The sequence below is a fragment of the Poecilia mexicana genome, unplaced genomic scaffold (genome assembly GCF_051168715.1).
Source record: "Poecilia mexicana isolate PSO_F unplaced genomic scaffold, ASM5116871v1 scaffold_5, whole genome shotgun sequence".
Classification (NCBI taxonomy): Eukaryota; Metazoa; Chordata; class Actinopteri; order Cyprinodontiformes; family Poeciliidae; genus Poecilia; species Poecilia mexicana.
The window spans coordinates 2,651,396-2,676,436 of record NW_028263374.1 but is presented as its reverse complement, the minus strand read 5'-3'; the positions used below and the strand labels follow the sequence as shown (position 1 = coordinate 2,676,436).

The 25,041-nt window shown below is 40.0% G+C and overlaps 1 protein-coding gene across 1 annotated transcript; it reads right to left on the bottom strand.

Annotated features, from left to right (window-relative positions):
- Positions 1-9,781: 9,781 nt before the first annotated feature.
- On the bottom strand, positions 9,782-25,041 carry LOC148159573 (ephrin type-A receptor 8-like). The gene is made up of 7 exons (XM_088005323.1): positions 24,846-25,041; positions 23,757-23,818; positions 21,439-21,648; positions 17,757-17,906; positions 17,475-17,665; positions 16,105-16,263; positions 9,782-14,743 (listed from the first exon to the last, which is right to left on the bottom strand). The coding sequence occupies exons 1-7, from the start codon at positions 25,039-25,041 to the stop codon at positions 14,629-14,631; spliced, it is 1,083 nt and encodes a 360-aa protein (XP_087861449.1). The 3' UTR covers positions 9,782-14,628.

The following is a 25,041-nucleotide window of genomic DNA, read 5'->3' as shown; positions in this document are numbered from 1 at the left end:
TGCTCAGCCCAGCCGAGCTCCAAACACTTCGGTTCCATCTGCTTGTCGACTCGCCAGAGAAGGGTCAGATCCGGGGCACCGGAGCAGCCAATTTTAGCTCTTTAAACTTCCTCCAAGTTCCAGCACTCTCGCACGCTGGCAGCATAGGTGCAAACTGCCAATCACAATAGCGGGGTGCTCGGCTTTAAAGCCGAGAGGAAGAAGTCTTTCAGCTGGAAGAGTGAGCGGGAGCTGGCCTGAAAGTCGACAGGAAATGAGTCGGTGCTTCTCTTAAGCTCCTCCATGAGTCACCATCCAGTCCGCACCGAGCCGCAGCACCACTGCTGCGTTGACACGTCGCATGTTATTTACATATGGAAACTTTGTGCCGTTTTTGCCCTCCAAGTGACGTTGGAGGGCAAAAAAACGACCATATTCGCGCTGCTGCTGTAGAACGGTTCTGCTAACAGAATGAAACCTGGAGATGAAGGTGTTAGTTTAGAGCAGTGTGCCACAGCGAGGGGAAAATAAGGCAGAAAAAAAGTTGAGGAACAACTCAAAGCCACTCATATTCAGATAAGCTACACATCCCATTGCCATAGTAACTGATTGACAGCAGCTCCACTAATGTATCAGGACTCAACATCGAAACACAGAAAAATTTCCCACACAAAGAACAGAACACTCGGTCTGTTCTGTTTTCTGGATTGGTGTTTATTTTGCGACTGAATGGTAGATTGGCTAATTTAAACACCTGCTCTACTAATGATCTGTCAGAGTTGGTGTTTAGGTAGCCTTTTCTTTTTTAGCTGAACAGAAACCAGTGGTGGAGAAAGTACTCAAAAAATGTACTTAAGTAAAAGTACAAATACAAAGTCAAAAATGTACTCAAGTAAAAGTCAAAGTACCACATTAACATTTTACTTAAGTAAAAGTAAAAAAGTACTGGCTTTTAAAAATACTTAAGTATTAAAAGTAAAAGTACTTGCTGAATACATTACCTAATCGCTAATATCATTAAGTGAACTGATCGTATTTAATTTTAATACATAAGAAATGCGCCATTTTAATGAACAATGCCACAGATTAAACATGTTCTTATTGTGTTTATTCTCTGTAACAGTTTATACTTAGATATGTGATTCTATGAATCATAATTTCAGGGATGGAAACATCTTGTCTCCTGTCCTAACATAGCATGAACTTCATTAGTGACATTTATTTAGAAAGAAATCCAACAGAAAGGGGATGGAAAGAAGGTGGGTGAGGGAGAACATGCAACCAAGGAGCCACGTAGCAGAGTTGTAGTCAAGACCACTGAACCCGAGACCAAGACCAGTGCCCTGCGCTAGATGACACAATAAAATTAAGTTTATCAAAATTGGTTCTCAGATTAATCTGAAAGATCCACATTCCCATAAAAACACCTAGATGTTAAATACTTAGAGCTGAAATTTATTTAACCAGTATCAATTAAAACTCATTTCGTTCTGTTTTGCTTTCATCGCTGTGCTACAATCCGCAGAGGTCTCCTGCTATCCCTAGAAAAATAACACCCTGGACGGTTGCCCATATTGCCCATGTCAGAAACCACAACTGAAACATCGCAATTAACGGTAAATAACGTTCAACTATGAACACTGTCCAACGGCGCAACAAGAAACCAAGCAGAAGGAGCACCGTGACTGTTCTCACCCTCCCTCCCACTGCGATGTTTGCCACCATGACAGGAGACGAAATCAATCAATGAGAATGCTCTGTGTTCTTTCAACTTTTACTTATTCGGCGATTAAATAAACGTGTGTATGTGTTAGCTACTGCAGTGTACACAAGAACCCAGAGAGGCTTCAGTCCTTAGGACTTAGTAGAGATCCGTCCAGAAGAATCGGATCGTTCCTGAATGTCATATTGCTATATTGCACTTTGGTCACAGCGTTGTCCCATATAGGCGACACCTCAGTCAACACAGAATGGCATGAGTGACAACTTTTTTTCATCGCAGATGCAACATGTGTCTCAGTCAGTACAGCTAGCTTTGCTAGCATCACGTCCACAGATCTTACCTTTCTTTAAGCTTTTCTTCCAAGTGACGTTAAAAGTTGGACGACGTCCCCACCGTCTGTGAAAGCGAAGCGCTGCTGGTTTTACATGTCACCATATCTTATGGTTTATGCAGCGCTATTATATTACTGACGATTAGACGGATATCCACCACTGCGCATGTCTGGAGCTCCGCGTGCGAGTAAAGGTGGAGGCGATGGGTGACAACAGACACTAAGTCATGTTATTGCTTGGATTTTACGGCGCCACCTTAAGTCCCTGAACGTCACGTTTTAACGGAAAAAAACCTCAATGCTGCGTGGATGTAACGAGTAACGCGACGGTTTTGTAGAAATGTAGTGAAGTAGAAAGTACAGATACTTACTGTAAAATGTAGTGGAGTAAAAGTAGAAAGTATCCATTATTAAATCTACTTAAGTAAAGTACAGATACACGAAAACTGTACTTAAGTACAGTAACGAAGTACTTGTACTTCGTTACTTCCCACCACTGACAGAAACACACCTAATTCTACAGCACTTCTAAATGTTAGGATTGTCAAAGTCAAGCTAGCATAGCTGACTTACATCCCTCGTCCTCTCTATTTTTTTAAAGGAAAACTTTTTTCCTGATGTGTGAAATGTAATACCCTTGGATCTTATTATCTAGTTGTAGTGTTGGCAATTAGTAGCACAGCACTGCCTCCCTTTTTCTTTATAAATCACATGTACATTTAATCCTTAGTGCGTCATGATGTGTCATCGGCAGCGAGCAGCTTTCTGTGTGATGTCACGTTGCAATGAATAAACACGCAAACTAATCTCTCTCCATCTTAGATCTTCGTTCTTTTTCTCCGTGACCCATAAGTGAGTCAGTGTCTGTGTGTGCATGTGCATGTGTGTGTGGAAATATTTGTGCAAGTGTATCTCTGTATGGACCAGCTCCCCGGGGCTCAGACCTGATCAAAGTGAAAGTCTGTCGGTTTGCAGGTAGTGGAGCAGTCAGCCGCTGCTCACTCTGCAGAGAGCAGAGTGGGAGACGGAGCTGTGAGAGACACCAACGCCGGCTTGGAGTGAGCACAGGGAAGAGCTGCGAAGATCAGAAAGCGTGATTCTGCCTTTCATGGAGGTTATGTGGAGGTCAGACAGCCTCGGGTAGTGGTTTTACTCCCAACGCAGGCCGCAGGAGTCAGCAGCATGGAAAACAGGCTGAACTGAGGGTCGGAGGTTGGACTCTTCCAACAGGGGGACAGCGCACACAAAGCAAACTGCAAAACCTTTGTGTGCTGAAAGATATTTGCAGGTGAAACCCGCAGCTGATGGGCTGCAACATTTATTTAGCCATAATCCACGGAGTATGCTCACTCATGCTTTTACAGTCTTCAGCTGAATCTCTCCTGAACAGAATCAGACTGGTGAATTTAAAGGAACAAAAGATAAATGAAGTTTGGCTCAAGGACTTTGTCCAATCAAACATTGGAGCCGTTATGATAAATACCAGGAAGTTTTTTCACTCAGTTTTCATTTTCTGTTTGGGATTCATATTGTTGGAATACACCATCACAAGAACTAAGAAATATTACACAGTTGAACAGTTGCAGGAAATCACTGAAGCAATGATGGCTAAATAATCAAGATTACATTCATGTCTTCAACTATTATTAAACTGTTTTAACATTTTTATTTTTAAATTACAGACGTGACTCGTTTTCATTTTATTATAAATGTTAAACGCAAATTACACAACTTTTAGCAATGCATTGAAACCTGTCAAAACATAAGTCATGTATGTTGTTATGCATATTAAATTAATGTTAAAAAATCATTTTCATCATCCTGCTAGGGGACTACAGCTGCCTCTTCGGCTACATCTGGGATATTTACGTGATGTATTCATGTTGATTAATTTGCATCGGCTCCTTTACGAAATAAATAAAAATTCACAAAATTCACAACAACACGAGCTACGTTGTGACCTTATGAATTATCAACTTAACTATTTATGCCTTTATGGAGGAAGAAACCTGATACTGAAAGAGCTGCTCTGGTCAGACGTGGTGGAGAGTCTGCTCTGGTCAGATAAGACTTTCTGGCCCAAATGCAAACGCTACAAACTAAAAAACCTCAACACACCATCTGCTCGATGAAACGTGTTCCTCAGCAGGACGGGGTTAGAAGAGTTTTGGGTTTTTCATTGTAGTTTAGTTTTATTTCATTGTGACTTTTTCTTTGTCTCATAGTTTGAATTGGTTTTTATAGTGTTTGTTTATTAGTTATACACAGAGTTGGGCAGTAACTACTTACATTTACTCAATTACATTTACTTGAGTAACTTTTTTTTAAAAAATGTACATTTAGGAGTATTTTTACTATGCTGTACTTTTTACTTTTACTTGAGTCATTTTATTATGAAGTATCGTTACTCTTATTTAAGTTCAATTTCTGGATTCTTGACACACAGCTGCAGTTTTTGTTAAACTTTCATACATTTTTCATTGAAAAAAACTGATTGGGAAAAACCTTTGCCTGATTTTGTTATTTTTTGTTACTTATATGAATTATTGTCATTTTGCTCCTTAAAATACCAAAAATATCCACGTAATTTTATATTTTTGGTTAGTCTGATGATGTAATTTTTAAATATTAAATGATTGAGATACTTTTTTACTCTGACTTGAGTAAATGTTGACGTTGTGAATCCTGAGTACAATTTCTGGTTATAGACTATAACTTATGATGGCAGTTTTAGTTTTTTTCTTACTTTGACAGTATTTAGGATGTTAATTACCTTTACTCTAGATTACATCAATCCCACAGTCCAAACCCAGAACTTTCTTTCTTTCTGTAAAGCAGCACACTGAGACCTGCTCCACTACACAGCCCTGGAGGAAATACAAACTTCTGTCTCATTCATATTTATGTTCTTGAAATGCATTAAGCTGCTTACAGATTTGCTTTGGAGGCTGCTTGGCAGAACTGCATTCTGACATTCAGCAGAGCTAAATCTCTCTCACCTCTTTGTCCACATGTGGCCAGCAGAGTTAAAAAAAAAAAAAACACCAACAACAAAAACACAATCACCGGTTTCCGCAGACCAATACCCCAGTGATGACACAAACACCAACTTCGCTCAGGTCCCTGAATGCAACATTCTCTCCATTTGGAGACAGGCTGAAAGGTTGCTTAGATTAATTGAAGCCTCGCGCATTCAGAGCACGCATTGCCCGTTAGCACATCTTGGAGGGAAAAAAAATGGACGTAACGAACAAAGGGAGGTTTGAGGGGGGGCAATTGACACAGCATGTCAATTGGCCGAGAAAAGTGGAAGGTTCGTCCCTGATGTCCCCGAAAGAAGAAACGATTAAGATATCTAAAATGATTTTTGTTTGGCTGTGGGGTAAGCAGGCTGATAACTGCGTGATGAGGCCTTTCTCCCAGCGCCGCACGCGCTAATTAGCTTCTTTTCTTTGGGGGACTTAAATGTAGAGAAAAGCGGGGTGGGATGGGGGGAGGGGGGTCCTGTTTTATAAAGCTTAGAGGAATAAAGAGGCACCTGCTGCATCGATCCGAATTATTTTACTTATAACAAAATTTTGCCCTATAGGAAGGAGGAGCTTCTTTAGAAACGAGCAGCGCCGAAAGAGGGAGTTAGGAAGGTCAGCGTGAAGGAGAGGCACACAGTAGTGTGTGTTTGCAAGAAGAAAGAGAGGGATGAGGTAAATCGATAAATATCGCTCGGACTGATTGGAGCTAATTAGAGACGTAGAGCGGCATTCTGGAAGAGCCGGGCTGGAATTGAGTTGGCCGAGCTGTCAGAGCCAATTAGGCAGCTGTGTTATGGGAGCAGAGAGAAAACACACACGGTAGATTAAGTCTTGAGCCATCGTGTGAAAGTACCTGTGCGCGTGCGTGTGTGTGTACTTATCAGAATGACATCTGGGGGAAAAACAGCGATCATTCTTTTGTGTGATAAACTACGGTACAACATCACTGTTAGCACTCGCCGCTTGTCATGTGCATATGGGTCTCCATCACGCAACACTCCAGCTGTCAGCTGCCCGGCAAACAGCTGTGGAGATCCCCTAAACACACACACACACACACACTCACACACGCACCCCCCCCCCCCCCACACACACACACACAAGCACTTACACTTGGTTGTAGTGCGTACTCTTCCATCTCGCAGCTTTGTGTACATCTGGCCATAAATGCGGATGACGATGTTTGATTCGATGATTGCGGCTGCTTGTTATCACTCGCGCGCTTCCTGTAATGATGGAGTCTTTAGAGTTTGGACTCAAACTACAAAAAGCCTCGCAGAGAACAGCAACAATTTCTAAAGAGTTCACCCAGCTTGCAGCCAGAAGCAGCACTCACAGGCTGATGGCTGGAAATAGATGAGATGCAGCGTTATTAGCTATAAGCTTTAGACATGGACAAAGATCTGCGATGTGAAAGAAGATAAGTGTTACCAAAATCGTGACGTTGTTAAGGATAATTTGGGCATCTTGTTACAACTCTGCCTTCACCCATAAAAAAAAAAAGAAAAAAAAAAAGATCTTGGAATATCCTCAAAGCAGAGGATATTCAGTTAAATCAGTTTCTGCTTTGATTTAAATGAACATTGAATCAAAGGAAATGATAAGTAATGCAGCACACCACTTTTTCTTCTAAGAGCTGTGTTTACTTGAAAAAAAAAAGTTTTATAACTGTTAGTCATCATTAATGTAGTTTTTAATTTTCTGATACTGCTTTTCAAAACCAAATACAATTGACAGATGATTTTTTTCTACAATTAGGAAATACATTTAAAAAACTATACAACTTCTAATGAAAAATATATTAATGAGATTATAGATGTTCGTATTGATGACCTAATGCAGGAGGGGTGTCCAAAGTCGGTCCTGGAGGGCCGGCATCCTGCGTGTTTTAGTTCTCTCCCTGGTAACAACCTGTTCAGCTGGTCAATGTTCTTCTTAGGCCTCTAATGAACCATCATTTGATCCAGGTGTGCTAAACCAGGGAGAGAACATGTAGGATGCTGGCCGACTTTGGGCACCACTGACCTAATATATTGGATCCATGTCCCATCTGATATATTTTTAAATTACAGTTTTAGAAAAAAGTGCGTTTTTGTCCTTTCAACCAAAGCTAGACTCCAAGGTGAACTATTTATTTCTCATGCCATTAAACAAGGACTTCTAAACAAATTCCTGTTATCTTTTTTTCTATAACAGTGACTTTCTTCACTGTTTAGTACAGCTAAAGTACAAGAGTGAATTTAAAACGCAGTTAAGTTTATGGAGAGGTTCCCAATTCTTTAGGAAGGGTGTGAACAGAAGCAAAAACCTCCGTCTATTAGGTGAAGCGGCGCTGCATGGTGATGGCTCTGCCGGATGAAATGAACTGGAATTACAACACCGCGGTGGTGCATTGTTCCAAGGTCGTTCCCGGGGATATCATTATGGAAATTCGCATATTCATTCAGATTTAAGAGCTTCGCAGTCGTTTTGCAGTGTTGTACTTCTTTAAATGAAGGCAACAAACTTAAATTAAAAAAAAAAAAAAAAGTTAATCTGTATTGTCTCCTGCTGCCTTGTATAGTAGACCTGCTTTGTGGTGATAAAACCAAAACCGCTCGCCATCGTGATCCGATTTGTTCTGCGCTCTCGGCCTATCAGAGGACGTCCAGTTCCGACTCGGTTGGAGCCGATATGGAGCGGAGTCAATCAGGGGACAGTGGAGATGGGGCCCACTGATGGGAGGCGGCGAGCGTCGTCACGGGGACGCAACAGTGGCTGATAATTGGGCGTGGGAGTTCGTGGCAACAAAGCAACGCGGCCTTAGTAATAAGATTAATGATGTTGTGTTAGGTCTCGTTTCACTAAGGAGTGGATTATCTCTTAACAGCCCTCCTAAGGTGAAGGAAAGGACAATTACTAATACACAGATTCATCAGGCTCATTCCCTTTTCGGGCTAAGATTGAAATTATGTTTCAGAGCTGGGTCAGGCCTCATTCCCACAGAAAAACAGCAATTCACTCCCAAAATGACTTCGGCACTCGTTAACAAATTGCTTCTTTAGCTGGAGTTTTGCTGTTGGAGAGTTCAGATCGAACACCTTGAAGGTCAGAGCTGTGACCCGAACACAGGAAAACCCATTAGAAATTATCTTTGGACCATGTCAGGGCTAAATGCTGCAGCAGGCTTCCAGCAGGAGTATCTAGGATTAACACAGAGACACAGGAAGTATAGCGCTGTGGGAAAAATATTCCCATTTATCCTGTTATTGATTTTATTTTTGTTGTTTGTTTTGGTCAAACCCTAAAGTTTCACATCATCAGATAACTTTTCAGCAAGTGAACCAGATTAAATGTAAAATGCAAGTTTTTTGATAATTTCATTAATTCATGAAAAACTACACCCAAACCAAACTATGGGCCAAAAAGGAACTGATGCTGTTTTATATTATAATTAAGCAGATTTCTTTTTTTTTAAACTGAATTGAGGTTCACTGCCTGACCTGTAAGATAAACAGAACCTGTCTAACAACATGAAGTTCACTAAAGGACCTCAATCTAAAGAAACTCAAGAAGATGAGAAGAAAAAGATTCTGACATCTGTCGGGCTGTAAAGGCTCACAAAGTGATTCCTTTGGAACCACAATGAGAAATGTAACACACAAATGAAGGAAACAGAATACTGGGGAACTTGGAAAAGAAACCAAAAATCATTCCATGAACACAATGATAACTCATCCAGATGCAAAGAATCCAGGATTTGCTGGCCTCACTCAGCTCAGTTAAGGTCAGAGTTCAAAATTCAACATGAAGCAAAAAGGCTGAAACGTTTTGAAACATTCTGAGGCCAAAAATCAAATTTGACCTGAAAAAAGATGCATTCTGTGGACTGATGGGACAAAAAGAAGAACTTTCTAAAGAGCATGTGTTCTATTGGATGTGAAGCAGAAAAACAACATTGTACTGACAGGTTGTAGTGCGTTGTTGTTGGGTTTAGTCTTGATTTCATGGTGGTTGATGGAACCATCAAAAATGTCACTCTTGATAAGAAAATCCTAAAGGCTGCTACCACTTTGTTTGAAGCTGAATCACGTGGTTACAATCTGCTTTCTCTCTCACCTCTCATACCACGATGCAGGCCACACCCCCTACAGCTCAGAGGCGGAGCTTAGGGTAAATATGTGGCAAACTGTACACCCTAAAGGCATTCAGAAATGTTTCAAACATGACTGTCTGAAATGTGTATGGTGTTGATGAGAGAATGACATTACAACGTGATGTAAAGATTAAAAAGTCGATTTTGTATAATGGCCCCTTTTTTTAAATCTTTTTATGTGATTTAAAAAGATGAACTACTGTGCTTTCATTCTGTATACACTGAAGCTTTTAATAATAAATATTTCTCAGAGAATACTATAAGTGCAGAGTGTCGCTGTTTTCATCTGAAGCAACTGGGTCAAACGCCGGCACCATCTGGTGATGTAATGAGGGTAAGTCAAAATGTAAACAACTAAGGCTGGGTTCACTGGAAGCCGTGGCGGATCGGCGCCTACCAAGATGGCCGGCCAGTGTTGTGGACCACTTCCACTTAAGATGTGTGGAAACCATGCATGGTGAGAAGCTGTTGGAATACGAGTCAAAACGTTGGACCAAAGACAAAGACGACACCACTAAATAGTAAGGATTGAGTTGTGGCCGGTCCGGGTTTTACCTGCTCCAGAAACAGCTCACAGTTCAGTGTTGCAGTCACACACAGATGAACATTCCTTTATTGTGTCTTTATGAACAGTTTGCACATTTATGACTTATCATTAGCAACAAGGATGACTCATCAATGACAACAGGTCATTTCAGAGTTGGTATTGTTTATGAAACAAAACGTCTGAATAAATAATGAGATGTGAACAAATCGGGCCTTTTTTTTTCTTCCTTCCAGTGACTGAACATCCTGTATACGTTATAAATCAATTCATCTAGCAAAAAACAGGTCCTAGCTTTAGAAAATATGGATTTACAGTTCAAACCCTGTGACTTCAATAGCATCCAAAAGGAAAACAAAAGTCTGAAACCAGTAGTAAAATGTCACTATAATACAAGAATTATAATAAAGTTCTCTCTAATAAAAACTGTATCAACCAACCGGAGGGAGTTCTACCAGAAAAGACATTCTCCTGTTCGCACAAATCGGACAAGTTTTAGAAGTTTAGGCAAAGTTTTTAATTTGCAAACATTTCACTGACATATTGTTTTGTTGCCTTTTGTCGGGACTGAGGCAAACCATGTGAGCAGATGTCAAAGTAACACCTTATTTTACAGCCTTTGCAGTTTGTGTGTCATGTTGTACCTCATAGTCACACAGATCTATGTCTGCAGATACAGTACCAATAAAAATTATTCATTCCCTTGGATGCTCTTCACTTTAAATCAATCCATCATGATGAGCAAAGTTTGGCTTTTTGGACCAAAGAGTTGAGATAAAACGCTTTAATGTTGAAGTGAAAATGTATTTCTACAAAAATAATGACAATTAAATAAAGTATTTCACATAAAATAAGTGTTGCATGAATATTTCCCATTGACTACATGCATATTTTTATTTGATTGTAATTATTTTTGTAGTAATCGATTCTCACTTTAACATTATAACATTTTTATTTTGTAATTTAAAAAAAAGCCAAATTTTGTGGATTGTGATTGATTTATAAAAGCAAAATCAATCATAACCAACAAAAAAGGTAAAACATTCAAGGGGGTGAATACTTTTTAAAGGCACTGTATTTTCTTTTGGATCATCTAAAAAGAATCAGCACTGATCCTGAATTTACTTCAGTAGATTTAAGATGCAATACCATTTTGTTGAAGAAAAAAAAAAAAAAAAGTAAAAAATAACAAGGATTTTCGGTTGTGCTACATTTCTTCCAAGAGAAAAACAACAACAACAACAAAAAACATTCAAAAATGTATAATTTTACCACCATTTTGTCTTGAGAAATCACATTTTCTGAATTCCCATTTAGCATTACAGCAAGAACGGCACCTGAAGTCAGAATGCTGACATCTGGAGGTTACCAATATGAGTTCAATATCAGTTTCCAGTATTGGTGACATGGCACGTAGTCATCAGCACATTTGACATTTTATGTTTCAATACACACACATGAAATGTTCCTTTTGTGTTTCAACACAAAAACATGGAGAGGAAAACCAAAATGACTTGTCCTGCTAATTCCAGCTAAGACCACGACTACACGCAGATCTTCATGTCAACGTGATTCCAGATCTGAGCTCTAACATCTGAGGCGAATGGGAAACGTCCATGTCTGGTTACACAGCGACAAGATATTAGGTGTAAATCTGAAGTGAAACATATACAGTGTGATAATTTTGCATGAAAGGTATATAGAATAAATATTAAGAAGCTGAGCAGTAATGGTGGAAATATGTCGATTATCTGCTAGTTTGGAAGGCAATTCGATCAACGCTGATGGAGAAGAAACTGAATTTGTCTTGATTTAGCAAATAGGAAATTCTTTGTTGGACATGGGCAGCCATATTGGATAGACTGTATGTCTTTGTAAAAGTCATTGTTTTGCCTATTCAGTTTTAAAAAAAATATATATACAGTATATATCTTTTTTTTAACAAATGCTCATAATTTACTTTAATCCTGTTATTTTAAGAGTGCTACCTAAATTACACAACTTCTTATTAATTTGTTTAAATTGGCAGCTATAAAGTTAGGTACTGTGTTGGAGTTAGCCAGCTATGAGCTAACAGTACAGACAAATATTTTAAATTGTCAAACAAATGTTACTAACAGACAAAGACAACCTGGATTAATATGAAACACTGTTTTCTAATGATTTGATTTATTACAGGAAATATAAATAGTGTCAAATTGTGCAATTATCTGATCAATGATTTGTTAAGGATAAATCAGTTTTATTCCGAAGTCCTTTTCTAGTTATTTTATCTTACAAAGGTTTTAGATGTAACATCAAGCCTGCCCTGATGGTGCTGGCTGTGCTGGCTGTGCAGCACCAGCCTCTGAAACAGTGGAAGGTTTTGGATGGCCTAGTCAACGTCTAGACTTAACTCCGATTGAGATCCTTAGATAGGATGTCCATGTTAACCCCCCCCCAAAAAAAACACTCCAACTTTTCTTCCTGCTAAAAACAGCAGGCCAAAATTCCTTCAAAATGAAAGACTCACTGCCAGATAATAAGGCTCCATGGCAGCTGTTACAGCTAAGCTAAGCTGTCGGGTTTAATGAGTGATTTCTTTTTCATGTACAGACAAGTTGTATATGAAACCAACATACAGCTAGGTTGGAGTGCAGGGGCTCTTTTCATTATTAAATCCATTCATTATTGAATTTATTTTTAAAACCTGCTTTATGTATTTATTCATGTTATCTTTGTCTGATATTAAAATGTGTTTAATGATCTGTGTCAAAAAGAATCCCAGGAGAAATCTGTGTGGGCGCAAATATGTTTGGACAGCACAGGGGGAACATCTCACACAAATCAGCAGCCCATCACAATCATGCACACACACACACGCACACACACACAAAAGGGTAAATTACACGTATAGTTTTGAGCAGCAGGAGGAAGCTGGAGTACCCGGGGAGGACCCATGCATCTACGAAGGACGACATGCAAACAACAACAACCCAGAAAGCAAAGCCAGGATTCAAACCCAGGAGATTCTTGCTGTAAGATGGTGGTGCTGGCAGCTGTGCCACCGCATTGCCTCGTCACAGATTCACTTTGATGTGAAACTTCTCTTCTTTAAGAAAGTAAAACTTTTTTTCTTCATTAAAGATGTGCTTACGTTGAATTAATTCCTGAATCAAAGGCTGCTCTAATAAGAAAATGCATCCCTTTAAGAATGGACTCCATAAAACCTGTCAAATGATGTGCTTTTTAAAACACATTGTAACGTGTGTTTATACAGTCAATATAAAATATATTAATTTATATACAAACCTTATTTTCAAAGGTTTCTTTTTTAATTAAGCAAAAAAAACGAATCTGTCGTTAATTTCTTTGAGCCTTTACATGCCAGACAAAATCGAAAATCTAGAGTTAGCGTCATTTCCGTTTATTAGCACCGTAACACTCTAGAGACAGTTAGGAGAGGCAACGAGAATAGCTTTGTTGTTAACTAAATATGAACTAAAAACCACATTTTAGTGACAACCATATGGCACTTACCGTCTGAATGGATTACAAAAACGTTCTTAGATTTAAATGTTTCATCTTTAGAAATTTGAATATGTCAACAGTAACATAAAAACTGTTTTTATGTTACTGTTAAGCTAAACTGTCGCAGCAAGGACGTTGTTGAAGCAAAGAGAGCTGGATCAAAACAACATTATACAGAATCACACAAGCCTGGTTTTGACTGTTTAAATATTAAATCTAAATACAAAAAAATACAAAAAAACATGTAAAAGTCCATATTTCTGATATTATGGGATGGTACAGCATGGATAACTGAATGCTATTTTGGAAACATGCTAAAGTCACAACATTGTTTTGTTTCTCAGGAGTTTTATTTCTATTGCAAAATTTCAGATACTAACGTTGTGCTCAGCTGGCCTGCCTGCAGTCCAGATCTGCTCCTGCTGAGAGCGTGAGGTAGACTTCGAATCCCTTATTCAGCAAGCTGGCCACAGATTTAACTGTGCACCGCATGTAATGTTAACACACACAAAACCCCCAAAACAAAACAAAAACCAGAAGCATCTCCCAACTGTCTGAGTGTTGCTGGCTTTAGCTTTTAGATTCGCATATTTATTGTCTGGCAAATAAAAGATGTGATAAATCACCTAATCCTTTAGCTAGCGCCGTGTGTTCAGTTGTGTTTCAACCAGAAAGCCTCTTGAACACGGAAAGATTGTAGAATAAAGTGCACTACAGTTGAGTTATACACATCTTCCAAGTACAGCAGCTGCAGGCCGGCCGGCCAGGAGGTTCTAGATCTCCAGCGTGGTTCGTGTTGGGAAGCAGGTCTGACACCGCAGCCCGCTGTCAGAGCTCAAATCTGGGGTGAAGCTGGAGACAACCCGGGCCCTCTGGTGAGCCCCGGCTCATGTTCTCCACCTCAGTCTCATTCTGAACCGCTCTCTTCTAAAGTTTATTGCTGCCTTTCTGCAGCGGCATCAGAACGTTTCCAAACGCGCGACCCGTGCTACGTCACCGCAGGGCTCAGGCTCTTCCCTGGGACTGGAAGTCACACTACTCTCATATATTCACCATAAATTATTATTATTTTTTCATTGTAGACAACAAACTTAAAATAATATGTCATAATTAAGGCAGTCTTTTCATTCTTAAACAAGAGATAAAATTGTATTCAGTAGGAAGAGAAAAAGAAAAGGTAGGTCCCAAAGATGTCACGTTTCCTTGCTTCCACAGGCGATCCTTTTACGTTCGTTCTTAAATTCTCAAGTAAAAATCTTGGAGAGTTCTTAGATAGCATCTCGTCCTGTTTACCTGTCATTTTTGTATTTCAAGGCGTCCTTCTCGGCCTTACAAAAGCCTGGGCCCGTAACGTGGTCAGTAACCTCGGCTCTGGAGTTATACATGGACCGATGGGACGCTCTTGTTGAGGACCTGCGCTCTCATTAGCTGGACGCTGGTCATGATCTTCTTCTGATGACCCATGAGCGTCACGCCGAGCCTCTGGATGTCCCTGGAGACATGAAAACTGAATCATTTCCATCATCCACACTGGCAAAAGCAGTGCTGTGGAAAAAAGAACCTCCCCTTTAAACGGGCTTTCGAACTTTCTGAGACTGTGTGTGCTGGTTGTGTTTAGGGGTCGGACCCAAGAGTAGGCAATGAACCAGAGTGTAAGATGATGTCCAAAATGGAAACTTACAAGGAGATTGGAAAAACTGACAGAGAAACGACTGAACCAACAGAAAAGAACAGGGAGGAAAAACAAAGTTGTCAAGGAAAAATGGAGGACAAGGACTGACAGAAAGACAAAAAGCTTCGTTTCCAACACAAATGTGCACAAAACATTGTCACTATTCCGCAAATGTAAAAAAAAACTAACCTTGCAATAGCTGTGTTTCCAGATAATAAGGTAATTAAAATCACCTGTGGATACATTTGTTTACGCGATAAGTCATTAAAAAACATGCAGCGCCATCATCCTCCAGCTACTTCCTGTCATCATCTTCTTCATGATTTGCACCAGTGGCAACATCCGGTTGTTGATCATGTGACTTGTGTGAGACACACACAAAAAAAAAAAAAACACACATTTCTGTTGGGAGTTTTGCAATTAAAGCAATTCCAATACCACAGACAAATCACCTCAACCTAGAGCCAAAACCTTTTAGCAAATAACTTTTTTTTTTAATTACTGCAAATTTATTGTCGAAATGTCAAATTGTTCAATTGGTCAATGGAAACACAGCTAAAGAGAGCGGAAGAGCTAATCACAGTTGAGTGGAATCAGCTGGTGAAGGGAGCAGGCAGAGGCAAATGAGGAAATGATGAATAGCTGGGAAGGTGAGAAACAAACAAAGCAAGAAGAAAAGAAAACCCGACCAGACACATACAGCAAACACAAAGACACAGTATTCTAAAAAATACATTTTAAAGCACAAACTATGAGAATGAATGAAGTAACACAAGATATAAACTAAAAGTGTAAGAAAAACATTGAAGAAATAATCAAAACATAAACAGAAATGAAACTGATGATCATTATAGTAGCGCTCTGCAGATTTACAAGGTTGCTGTGTGAACAGCTGGCTGTGCTCTGGACTTTAAAAAAAAAAACACATTGTGAGCTAAAGAACACTGGGATTCATTGTGATTTCTTAACTTTTGTCTTATTTGATTAATGTTGCTTTTTTAGTCTGTTTGGGTCTGCTTTGTGACTTCTCTTCTTAATTCTACTTAATGATCGCTGCTCTGTACCAAGTTCATAACCACTTGAATTAAATGTCTTTTAATTCCATTTAATTTAGTTGATTTACTTACAGCAACCATTTCATATTTCATAGTTTAAGGTTCTCCATCATACTGCTGACTCACCCCTGCTTCATGCTTATGACGTGTCCCAGAGTGTGGAAGCCCCCTGCTGCAAAGTGTTCTTTGTATCGGCCCATTTTTATGGTGTCCAGCCATTCGTCTACGGAGTTACAGCTGCTGAAGTCAGGGATGGCTCTCTCCATTAATGGAGGACTGCTTAAACTGCAGCAAAGAGAAAAGGGAAAGGCTTCGGTTATGGGATGGAGATGAAACTGGACAAAAAAAATAAATAAATCTTAGATGAAGCAAGAAACTGAAGCTGGGGAGCAAACAGTGAGACAGAATCAGCAGGAGTTGGAACGGCAGACAGGTTAGTGTCTGTGGTTGGATGAGCGCTGCCTCAGACACATCCAGGCTGTTTTCACACCCGACAGTCCGGTTGACTCGGTTCCATTTGGGACTTTTCATCTGCTTCGGTTCACATCCATAAACCGAACCATTTGAAAAAAAACAAAAAAAAAACTGTTCAGAGTGAGATTTTAATGGGTGGAGGATTTCTCTTTGTCTTTGGTAAAAGACCATGAGCCATTTCTCCTGCAAGTGTGATACCTGTGAGTTTGTTCTGGTTGTATTTACCCAGAATGCCCTGTGGTGTAGTTGCTTCCTGCTTTTGGAGTGGTTTCAGGTCTGCTTGGTGTTCACAAATGCATTCGAACTGAACCAGAGTTCACTTCAACTGAACCCAGAGCTAGATTAATAGAAGGACCAGAGTTCACTTTTCTAGTCCACATCAGACTTTGATTGTGCCTTCACATCTCCGCAAATGAAGCTTTCTAGGCAGAAGGACTGGAGTTTGATTAAAGCGGACAAAACGGAGACGGCATGAAAGCACCTAAGAGAATCCTTCCACTGTCTTCTGTCTCAAGCCTAGATTACATCTTCTGCTGCTGCATGATGCTCACACACCAATAACTCTTTAGGACTCAGAATCTACACTTCATGATCTCAGGAAAGTTCCAGCTTCAGACAGCATGTTCTCTCAAACATGCTACCAGATTTACTGAGGATCAACATCAATACTACAGGATGGACTGTAGCTAACACAGAGAATTTATCACAAAAATGATGAGGAAAAACCTCTAACTTTATCCAACCACACCCACATTTGACAGCAGACAATTGATTCAGGATTTACTCTGCCTCTCTCAGTAGGACACCTAGTAGCCTTACAGTCTGTCGGCATATATTGTCCTGAAAATCCTCTTCTCTGGAGGTGGTGCCTTTGCTCTGACTGGTGGCTTAATCTCCTAATCACTTAAACCAATATTTAATGAAATGCTGGCACACCGTCTGATCAAATTAAGCTGGGCGTGTTGCACAGCAGAGCCACGTCGCGTCGCCGCACACAGAGATTCGGCGAGCCTCCCACTTACCTGCAGAGAGTGTCCATGGACTTCAGGTTCTCTGGGTTGCGGATTAGCTTGTCAAGAACGGTGACTATCTGGCAAAAGCGCGGCCTCTCGTTGCGATCTTTCTGCCAGCAGTCCAGCATGAGCGTGTGCAGGGCGGCAGGGCAGCCCATCGGCGCGGGCAGCCGGTAGCCCTCCTCCACAGACTTAATGACCTGCAAATGTTCAGCAAAAGCCACGCGTCACTGGCGCAAACAGAGGGAAGAACTCTCCCGGCAAAAGTCGGATTCGGCTAACGACGCTCACGTCTCTGTTGGTGAGATTCCAGTACGGCCGCTCTCCGTACGACATCACTTCCCACATGACCACGCCGTAGCTCCACACGTCGCTGGAGGAGGAGAACTTCCTGTAGGCTATGGCCTCTGGAGCCGTCCAGCGGATTGGGATTTTTCCGCCCTATTGGTCAGTCCGTTCAAACAGAATCCGACAGCGTTATATGCTGCTCCTCTGCAGTTGAGCAGTTTTTCAAAAAAATATCATCATTGGAAATAATCTTTAAAGTTATTTTACCACGTGATTCATCATAAGGTATACTTTATTTTACAATTTATTTACTCTTTAAATATATATATATTTTGGCAACGATTATATTCACAGCAGCAAACTTAAAGCTATGAAACTTGTATAAAACATGATCTTTACATATTTGTCACCATGTCGTTGCAGCATACTATGAGACAGATAATCTGTGAAAAGACTGATCAAAATGCACCGGTGGAAAAAAACCAATCAGAGCCGGGAGGAGGGTGTTAGCGCTGTCAATCGTCCTCATGAACATGCTGCCAAATGTGCTAATGGCAGAGAAACAACTCAGCGCTACAGGAAAAAAAAAAACGTTTATATGTCGTTGTTGGTGGCCATGCTAACTAGACTTAGCAATCACAACAGGAATCATAGCAGAGAGGAAGAGGGTGTGAGGGGGGGAGGTGAGCGAATGATTGACAGCCGTAAGCCCCTCCTCCTGGCTCTGATTGGTTGCTTCTTGTTGGCACTAGGAGCACTGGGAAAAGTCAGAGGAGCTTGATTTTTAACAAATTATCTGACTCATGCCATACTGTCACAACATAGAGACAGTTTCAACAAATATGTAAAAAGTATATTTTTTTTAATAAAAGTGAAATAAAGACATTGAAGGGAGACTGATGAAGAGGCTGGAAAAAGGATTTCCATCCCTTGAACCTTTCCACATTTTGACATAAACCACTGGCTCAAATGTATTTTATTGATATTTTTGTTTTTGTCCAAAACCAGTAGCTCGTAATTGCGAAGTGAAATTGTTTCCAGATTGTTTTTGTAAATAAAAGCCTGAAAAGCTTAAGTGTGCCTGTGTGACGCTGTGCAGGAGCACCAACTACAGCTCAACCTTCCTTCCCATCAAATCTGAGAAAGACGAGCAACAACCAAACGTGCTGCTAGCATGCTTCACCGAGGAGGAGGAGATGAGCAGTGGAGACAAAGTGTTCAGCATGGAAGCACTTTGTATGCCTTACTGCTGAAAATGTGCTATATAAATAAAATTACCTTTACCTTTAAGCTCTACTTGTAGAACAGGTCTATTTACTGGGTGCAAAAAGTTAATGTAAGTTTTTGAAAAAAACTAACTGGACACCATAGTAACCCAGTCTATATAGACAGACAAAGCAGTTAGTTGTTTTACTGATTCACTCATGTTGTCATAGATTGCTAAACGTTTTATTCCTCTTCATTGTACAGAATCACAGCCCGTTTCAAAACTTTCAAAGAGTTTTGAAACAGGAAATATGGGCCGGCTTCTGAGATTAATTATAGAAATTTGTGGGTGCCATCGAAAGATTAGACTGTCCATCAATTATTATTATTATTATTATTATTATTATTATTATTCAGCTTGGAGAATTCTGTAGTTAAAAAGTGTATTAATAGCTACAAATATGGTCCTTTGTGGTTACATTAAACTATTACGGTGTAATTTACTTAAGCACTGCAATTTATTTTGCTCCTCTTTGAAGAAAGGTGCATCGTCTTGCTTCTCTTTAATGTCGAAAACCAAACAAAAGTGCTAAACACGAAGGTGTAAAGGCGACATCTTACCTTCATACTTCAGCCTGACTCTGTCGCCGCCTTTATCTCAGGAAAATGTGGCGCTTTGGTAAAAGTTTCCTAATCTCATGGCAGTAATGGGGACTCTATTAATCTCCAAGTATTATCGAGCATTAATTGGAGGTGTGCTGTAATGACGCTGTGCTTTCTCCACTATCTATCGCGCTCTGCGATCCCTCTCCTATCAGGACGACGCTGAGCTGCTGCTCATAATCCCTCTGCATTCTGTAATATGATTGCTGTGCTTAGACAGACTGGGACAAACAAACGCGTTATTTTCATCTGTGTGCTGTTAAGTGATAGAATCGGATTTTGAAAGCTTTTTACTTTTTTCACTTGAAACTCAATACTTTAGCTCTCAATGGGCTGCAGGATTAATACGGAGCTACTCCCGAGTGAAGAGCCTCCACAACCAAGACAATTTTTACTTTGCTCCCACTTTCATATGACTTGATTGAATTTGATTGTATTGCTTCTGTAAAAGTATTTTGGAACCAAACTTTACTTTGTCTTACTTTCTAGGCCAAACGTCAAACTATGAGTTCATTTTTTTCTTTTAACAGTGTGAAGTGTGTGTGTGTGTGTGTGTGTGTGTGTGTGTGTGTGTGTGTGTGTGTGTGTGTGTGTGTGTGTGTGTGTGTGTGTGTGTGTGTGCGTGTGTGTGTGTTCATGTGTGATCACCCGCTCCTGTTGTCATTAAGTTTTATGTCATTTTTAAGTAGATTTAATTAACTTTAATTTTCTTCCAAATTAAAATGACTACACTTTGAAAGATTCCCTGCTGTTTGTCTCACAGAGCGATCCTTCGCCTGTTTCAGACTGTCTTCATCAACTTGCTTTAAAATCTGACTTTCAAAGAATATCCAGCGCATATCATAGATAAGATGTTTAAAGGATATAATTAAGATCAAATGTTTAAGAAAGAAAAATGTACTAAATGAAAGAAGACTAAAGTTAACTCAAACCTAGATGTTTCACTGTCGAATATTTTATTTTGGCTGCACAGTGGCGCAGCTGGTAGAATTGTTGCCTTGCAGCAAGAAGGTCCTGGGTTCGATTCCCGGCCCGGGGTCTTTCTGCATGGAGAGAACCCACTTCTCTCCGGTACTCCGGCTTCCTCCCACAGTGTAAAAACATGACTGTCAGGTTAATTGGTCTTTCTTAGGTTTGAGTGTGTGTGTGCATGGTTGTTTGTCCTGTCTGTCTCTGTGTTGCCCTGTGACAGACTGGCGACTAACGACCCGAAACGTTAGCTGGATCAGTAGAAAAATGATCAGTCCAGCATCGTTTTGACAGCCCCTCTAGCGCAGCGCCCCCTGGCTGTATCCCTTGGTCTTTATAGATCTTTCACAAAAAAAAAAAAAAAAATCCAACAAAATACATTTAAGTTTGTGGTTGTAGCCTAAGAATATGTGGCAACATTCAAGGGGTGTGATTACTTTAGCTAACCACTATAAAATCCACACTGTTCATTTAAAATGCCTTATCAAACAAATGAAAATCAACATCAGTATCAAATATTTTGCCATAGGAATATTTTTCCATTTGTGAACGACTGGTAGGAAACCAGAGAAATCCTGTTTGAAATGAAAATCAGACAAGTTTTTCCATGGAGCCAATAATGGGAAAAAGTTACTCAAAGCAACTTAACACATCATCTAGCTGAACAAGGCAATCTAATTTCTAACATGTTGGTAAATCAAGTCTTTAATGCTTTAACACTGCATTATTAATCAGTTCTTATCAAAGTCTTGCCTCTTTTGAGGCCAGACAATTCATTTGAAAGAATTTCTGAATGTGTGTGAGTGTGTGTTGTTGCATCAATGCTTGCCTCAATGTGAAAACTCACACTGGTGGTGTATGCAGCGTCGGGGTCGTCCTCCAGGACTCTGGACAGGCCAAAGTCAGATACCTTACACACCAGGTTGCTGTTGACCAGGATGTTGCGGGCGGCCAGGTCCCGGTGGATGTAGCCCAGGTCGGACAGGTAGGTCATACCTGCTGCCACGCCGCGCAGCAACCCGACCAGCTGGATGACGGTGAACTGACCATCGTGTCTCTACAAGAAACGAGAGGAGAGGAGAGGAGAGGAGAGGAGAGGAGAGGAGAGGAGAGGAGAGGAGAGGAGAGGAGAGGAGAGGAGAGGAGAGGAGAGGAGAGGAGAGGAGAGGAGAGGAGAGGAGAGGAGAGGAGAGGAGAGGAGAGGAGAGGAGAGGAGAGGAGAGGAGAGGAGAGAGAAGAGGGTTATGGTGCTGCGAAAACGTCTCCGTACCCTTAAAGGCTTGATTAGTGTTTGTTTCTTTCTCATACTCGGGTGTTTCAGATCATCATCATCTAAATAAATAAATAAATAAATAAATAAATAAATAAATAAGTAAATAAATAAATAAATAATAATCTGAGCAAAAAGTAGTTTTCAATTTTCATTTATTAAAAAACCTATCCAGTACAGACTGGTAAAGACCAGCTTCTGGTTTTACGCTTTGCTGAGAGTCTGGGCCCTCTGTTGCTTCCTTCCTATAATGATAATAAATCACCTATTTGAGGGTTCATTTATAAGCCTCAATTATGCCTCTTTACTGCTTGATCTGTAGGATAAGGAAATCACTAAGAAAGAAAAGAGAACCTTCAAAATCTCACAAAGCAAATAATGCCTCACCCTCACGAAATCCAAGACCAGGTAAGAAACATAGTCATTCTTTAAAAGGTTACAAAACCGCTGGAACTCAGCATACCACAGTGACGGTCATTAACAACACATGACTAAAACAGAGACGTCAGGTGAAGTTTCCAAACAGTCAACCTGCTAAAAAACTCCAGGAGTGAACCTACGACCCATTCAGAACCTGACAGAAGAACACAGAGCAAAACGCAGGACTAATTGGTCTCAGGTCTTGATTCCACAATAAGAGACTGGAACCAAATGACGACATCTTTACATCCTCTGGACCTGATAAAGAACTATACAAGAACAGAGCATTCACCAAAGGTGGACCTTTGATCTGCTCCTTCAGCAACTGGACAACTTGACAGTTATACCAATAAATTAATCAATGAAATCAATCAGAAAATCCTAAAGGAAACTATCCAACCATCACCTTAACATAAAGCACACTTGGTGTGAGCGGCAGGACGGTGAACGGTTCATGTGTTCAAGTTTTTCATTTCAGTTGGATTGAGATGATGCAGTTCCTGCTCAAAAACTAACAAACACTTTCCCTTAATAAATGAAATCAATATCTGAAAAGAGCATTTTCTATTGACTCAAGTCATCTTTGTCAGATATTAAAATGTGTTAGATGATCTGAAACATTTAGTGTGACAACGAAAAAGGGAAAAAAAAACAGAAGGTCTCTGAGGGGGTAGATACTTTCTGCCTGGAGCCTTCAGGGGCATATTAGGGGAAAAAAATAAAGAATGAGTGTGATGATACTGAAAATGAGCCGAGTAGATTTTAATCAAGATAGAGAACACACTAAAGATAAGACAATAAAGCAGTAATGTCATAAGCTTTAAAGTCTGAATCTAAAGCATTTTCATAGAAGCAAAGACTGAAGCTGATAGAAATTGTAAATGTAACCTGTAAGTGAACCTAGTAGAAACAAAGCATCAAGACTCAGAAAGAAAAGCCTCTAGTCTTGTCAGAGAACCGACTCTTCAGTGGAGTTATTTTCTGCACTTCATGTTTTCTGCTCCCGTCTAATGATGGTTGCCTGGTTGCCATACCAGACGCATAAAATGCTTAAAACTTTCTAAGTCCAAACTTCTCCATTTTATTCAAATGTGTGGTTCATGCTAGTTTGCAATCTCTACACCTTGTTTATTGCAGCCAAAACAGAATAACAACAACATCTGATGAAATCATATTTAGCATGTTCTGGTCAGTTCTCTATTAGGAGACACCAACACACCCTAGATTGTTTTTTCTTTTTTGGGGACATTTTAAAAGTTTGCTTAAAATTCTGCTTTTTTTTTCTCAGTTGGATGGAAACATTCCCACTGGGTTATGATCTAATTGTAACTGGTCACTGGAACAAATAAACCGTTTTAAGAGGAGAAGTAAAGATTTACATGTAGAGCAAACCTAAATAAAACCAGAGCTGCAGTATAAAAACAGAAAACATTGTTTCAAGAAGATTTAACAGCTTATTATAAATGAATACTGACCCTCAGGAAGGCGTCCAGAGAGCCGTTCTCCATGTACTCTGTGATGATCATCACCGGTTTACCTGCACAAACACACACACAGAAATATTCAGCCACCTTCATAAACGAAGCTTGTAATGTTTATTAGTACACCTGGTAAAGATGTGCAGAAGGCAGGGATGCACCGATCTACTTTTTTCAAATAAACTGCACCAAAACCTTTCAATTGGTTCAGAAAGTGAAATTAGGATTCTAAATATAATATAATATAAATAATAAAGCATGACATTGCTCAGAGCACAAAACATAGAATTACACTAAATAGATCTGACGTTATGGATTGGGAACATTGTCACGATCCTTTATCTAGAATTTTTTCTAGATAAAAAATTCTAGAAAAAAATGCAGCTCCCCTTCTGCCAACAATCACCCTAAGACTCCATCTCTAATCTCTCTTGTCCGTTGTCCTGTTGCTATGGATACCTGACCTCAGGAAACTGGCAATATTGCTTAAGAGTCACTTAAAGTAGTTAAAACATTTTTTTAAAAGGCTTTCCAAAAATTTTATTTTCTTTCACTTGCATAAATTATGTTTAGTCTTGGCTTTACTTCATATAGTGCCACATCTACTGAAGACCTTTATTTTTTAAATTGACTAAATGCTATGGTGTAAGGTACATGGGAGGGTGATGGGGGAGTGTTCATTTCTAATGACTGGGTCTTTTGCTGCTTTTCAAATGAAGGCCTGACATTTGTATAACTTCTCTACCTCATTTTTTTTTATGACATGACTCATGGTAATTGTTGCACTGGATCGTAGTTTAGGCATTAGAGAATGACCCCTGTTTTGTGAGATCAGAGTCTTTTCAAGCTGTTTTGACAGCCATGTTTTCCTTTTCATTCCTCTTTACAATTATCCATTACTTTGTTTTGGACACAGAATATCCCAATGAAATTTACTACAAAAACTCATGGTTTAAATCTGATGAACTGCAAAAGGATTTTAGTTCATCGGATGCTCAGTGTTTGGCACACTGAGCATCTTTTTTTGTCCAGCAGCTCCTGGCTAATATATTGACAAATGGATGGAGTGTTTTGGCGTCAGCGTACTGTGAGTTACCACCCCTTCCAGTCGGATAACGTTTGGATGATCAAACTGGGCCATGATGGACGCTTCAGCTAGGAAGTCCCTCTTCTGTTTCTCAGTGTATCCCGCCTTCAGCGTCTTCAGCGCCACGGGGATGTCCCGCTTCCCAGGAAGCCTCATCCGTCCGTAACACACCTCTCCGAATTCTCCTGAAATCAT

What these genes read in the sequence shown, in the direction of transcription:
- LOC148159573 (XM_088005323.1), bottom strand. Translation starts at nt 25,041, where the DNA reads ATGATTTCAGGAGAATTCGGAGAGGTGTGTTACGGACGGATGAGGCTT. An exon ending in ACGCTGCATACACCACCAGT is followed by an intron (nt 17,907 to 21,438) that starts GTGAGTTTTCAC and finishes ACTGACCAATAG; the next exon opens with GGCGGAAAAATCCCAATCCG. An exon ending in GGAATCTCACCAACAGAGAC is followed by an intron (nt 17,666 to 17,756) that starts GTGAGCGTCGTT and finishes GAACATTTGCAG; the next exon opens with GTCATTAAGTCTGTGGAGGA.